General features: G+C 35.3%; 1 protein-coding gene across 2 annotated transcripts; it reads right to left on the bottom strand.

Moving 5' to 3' along the window:
* Window positions 1–496: 496 nt before the first annotated feature.
* Window positions 497–3,641, bottom strand: LOC123911114. 2 transcript variants are annotated; one of them, XM_045962466.1, is made up of 4 exons: window positions 2,678–3,639; window positions 1,869–2,078; window positions 1,586–1,677; window positions 497–1,471 (listed from the first exon to the last, which is right to left on the bottom strand). In XM_045962466.1, the coding sequence occupies exons 1-4, from the start codon at window positions 3,428–3,430 to the stop codon at window positions 820–822; spliced, it is 1,707 nt and encodes a 568-aa protein (XP_045818422.1). In that variant the 5' UTR covers window positions 3,431–3,639; the 3' UTR covers window positions 497–819. The 2 variants fall into 2 exon arrangements, with proteins under 2 accessions (XP_045818422.1, XP_045818423.1); XM_045962467.1 differs by having other exon boundaries at window positions 530–1,471; window positions 1,869–2,075; window positions 2,678–3,641.
* Between the last annotated feature and the right edge of the window lie 287 nt (window positions 3,642–3,928).

The raw sequence follows: 3,928 nt of genomic DNA, 5'->3' as shown, positions 1-3,928 counted from the left end.
TCATGAAAGTTAGTTTTCTTCAAGAGTGAAGAACACAATAGTAGGTGCACCAATGTAACATTCTAACAAGAGGAAAGTGTTAAACTATCCTCAGTTTTTATTATTATTTTAAGTCATTCAAAACTAAAAATGAAACAAGTATGAGATTAAAAGCAGAAAATCATTATGGACTTATTTTATCCAGAATTACCATGTGGAACCATTAACAACACCAGAATATGCCTTGAAATAATGGCATGACCCCATGATTGCTTGCTTAGCACTAACAATCTCACAACTGATAAGGAGTAAATAGAGAAGACAATTTAAAAAGTGTATACCTGGTAATTTTTTTAATAACATCAAGAAGCTGGTTCCACAAGTCTAATCTGTGACCTTTTGATTACATGCAAGATAAGCAACCATTCCCATTAATATGCAAGCATTGACAACACATATTCTATTCAACTGAGTATTAATTGTCTACTCACCAATCTGCATAATAAACAAAGTCATGTATAAAGAATGAAAAGTAAAAAGGGAAGTGTAATTCAATTCCCATTTTCATTGATCATCACACAGGATAAGGCAAAAAAAGTACTAATCTCAGTGGTATTCAAGTAAAACAATGTTATATATGAATACGAATTATTCAATTCTAACCAAACAATACATTATATGAATCGAATATTAAAAATAAAATAAACTATGAAAAACTCAAAGTGGCTCGTGACATTTAAGTTAATGACATTTACTATGATTGATTTCTCACAACAGTTATTCCAAACACAATTCACACACGTAACTTTAAAATAGTTCATCACCATTTGAACAAAAGTATCAAGGATTCTTAATCTTTATTCTTAACTTTCGAGCAATCTGTGCTGCTTTAGGGTGGCTAGGCCTCTTGTTACTATGGTATTGTTCTACCTCAACCCAGTTCATAACTTTAAGTAAAAGAGCCTGAGGAACTTTACGAACATCAACATTTGTCGCTTCCTTTGTTTTCTTCAAACCCACTTCCAATGCCTTCTCAATGAACTCCATAAACCAATTCCCAGCTTCTGTTTCAATCTGCTTTCCCAACTTAATTGTGTTGCTTAAGCTGCAAGATACTGGTTTCTTATTCTCATCATTTTCAACAATAGGTTCCAAGGTAGAACCTTTCTTCTCCAAATTCTCCTTTTGATTTGTACTTGATGATCTCAGCATCTTTCCCATTTTTGCTTTATTGACACACCTTCTTTTTGACGTGTTTGCTTCGATAGAGTTTCCTGATTGGTCCATGGAATTTTGCATAACCTCATGTAAAACCTGGTCTTCTTCAACTTGTTTATCTGATTTTGAAGCCAATTCTGAAGCTGAAGTAGCTGCTTGCACTGACGTCATTGCACTAACTGCTTGTACAATATCATTATGAAATTCCAAAAACCGTTCAAAACCTGTGGCAGGTGCATCGGCTCGAGCTGATTTTGCTAAATTTGAAAACATCCTGAAAGGAAGCACCAAAAATAAAGTTAATTAGTTGCTAGTTTCCTCTAGTAGCTAAAACAAATATAAAAAGTCAAGGCTAGACCAAAAATAAAATTGAAAAAGGAATATTTACTTTAGCGATCGAACTACTGTCTCGGTAGCTGAAGCATCTCTTAATGCTTGAAGGGCAAGCTTTTGAGCCACTTCTCTTTGCTGCACAGCTTCCTGTCATACAACATAAAATTACATGTTATATGAATATTGTATAAAAAGAACAGAATTTTAATAAATAGTTCAGCCACCATGATATGGCCGTGATATCATGCCACCAAAATTTAGGTGATGCCATCTGCATTTGACATACATAGCAAGAAAGTAGAAACAAGTTCAAAGTATAGCTTTTGCAAAAAATGTACCTTCCCCAAGGAGCTTAATTTTGCTGGTAAATTCATGGGGAGACTAAGATTGTTGCAATCATCAAAAGCCGAATTAGTAGTAGACTGAGATTTATGTTGAGAGGTGATACTTGAGTCCTCTTTGTGAGCATCTCCTCGGGTAACACTGGCAGAACTTGCCACTCTTGCGTGTCTTAGCCGTGGTGGCGGAGTACCGCCTTTCTTTTCCTGCTATTTTGCACAATTAATCAAACAAACAAACTCAGAAACTTGATGCACAGTAAACACACAATATGTAATTAAAAGATGTCATATTAGAATCCTAGATACCATGCAGAATTGCACTCAAAGTCAAATACAGCTAATATACAACCTCAATTACAATCAATTAGCGGCACAAGCATAACAAATCACAATTGTAGTCAGAGTACATTTGATACAACCTCAACTACACTCATTTTGAGGCCGGAAAAGCATCGATTACAATTGTTTAGTCACACAAACATATCAAATCACAAGACACAACCATCGAACACACAAGCACACACGAACACGTTAGCAATAGAAATAATTTGAGAAAATTAATTACTTTAAATGTAACCACACATGTCAATGCTACATGGCTGATACAACCTCGATTACAATCGATTAGTCGCACCAACATAACACATAACAAATGCAATCAAAGTCAAATACATTGGATACAACCTCGATTACACTCATTTCAAGGCCAAAGACATAATTAAAAACTTGCCTAAATACTAAACATTAGTAATTAATTAATAATCACCACAAACTAAATAAAATTGAAGAAGGAACAATGTACCTACATTTGACATGAAGGGACTCATAGGAATCCTATTCTCTCTTTCAGAAACACTTCTACTTCTTGTAATCTTTGTATTAGAAGAACCAACAACACAACTTTTCCTAAGCAATGCAGGACTTTCACCTTTTGCATCATTCATTTTACCAAAAAGCCCTCCACTCACAGAACACCTAATAGGAGTTCCATCTTTTCCAATTCCAACATTGCTCCTTCCTCTAATTGGTGTACACTGATCAAAATCCAAATTAACCGGTTTAAAAACCATAGGCGAACGCGGAAAAACATCACCACCACCACCATCATCATCATTCTTCTTCATCTTCCTCCCTGTACCCCAAGAGCCTCTAACCGAACTGGGCTGGGCTTGGGCTTGGGTTTTACTATCTCTTAGGCCCAATAGAGGCTCAGGTGTACCAATGAAAGGGTGTCTACCAGGTAACGGTTTAGCACCTTTAAGAACCGGAACAGGGGAACCGGGTTCTAATCTATCAACATAGATAAATTGACCTAATTGCATTTTATTACTCAGAACATAATCATGTTGATCGGAAGGAAGAGTAACGTAAATCGAATGCGAAGAATCGGAAACTTTGATATAAAAGCCTTGTTTTGGGAAGAGACTTTTTTCATCGAGATCGGCGGGGACGATGTCGGTGACTTGTAAGAGTGAATTACGATGCTCGCTTGTTGGTCTAACGCCGGTGTTTATTCCGTTTAGAAGCTTTAGGAGAATTCCAGGTGCGAGTGTTGCCATTTTTGGAGATGAATTGAAGATTAATTTTGGGAATTTTTTTGTTGCTATTTTAGGGTTTCAAGAATTGTGTGTGAAGAAGAAAGAATAAGCTTGGTGAAGAAGATGAAGAGTGAGCGAGTGAGTGAGTTTGTTGGTAACGGTAAGTAGGGTTAATATTGTAATATTAGTTTTTTTAAATTGGTTGATTTATTGACGAACGTTGGGAGCAACGGTCATATTAAGATGGGGCGTAATGTCACTGTGTCACACTGTGTGTGTAGTAAGTAAATAAAAATAAGGAAAATTCTTGATTAGAAAATAAAAGAGTTAAGTTCATTTGTTGCCTCATTTGTTTCATCTCCTAACAAGTCTTGATGTAGATACAGAGAAATTCTTAGGTGAGTACTCACCTAAGCATTAATGATTAGACACGACCAATTAAATCATTACAACTCATTAATATATTAAATAATTAAAAATAATTAATAAAGTATTTATGAAACCAAATCTAAAAAAATA

This window comes from Trifolium pratense, linkage group LG2 (genome assembly GCF_020283565.1).
Source record: "Trifolium pratense cultivar HEN17-A07 linkage group LG2, ARS_RC_1.1, whole genome shotgun sequence".
NCBI lineage: Eukaryota > Viridiplantae > Streptophyta > Magnoliopsida > Fabales > Fabaceae > Trifolium > Trifolium pratense.
The sequence above is the reverse complement of the archived record's forward strand: the minus strand, read 5'-3'. Positions and strand labels throughout refer to the sequence as shown.

Coding starts and splice junctions, on each gene's coding strand:
- LOC123911114 (XM_045962466.1), bottom strand. CDS start 3,430: ATGGCAACACTCGCACCTGGAATTCTCCTAAAGCTTCTAAACGGAATA. Junction 2,079..2,677: donor TGAGTCCCTTCATGTCAAAT/GTAGGTACATTG, acceptor TGTGCAAAATAG/CAGGAAAAGAAAGGCGGTAC. Junction 1,472..1,585: donor ACAGTAGTTCGATCGCTAAA/GTAAATATTCCT, acceptor GCTTCCTTTCAG/GATGTTTTCAAATTTAGCAA.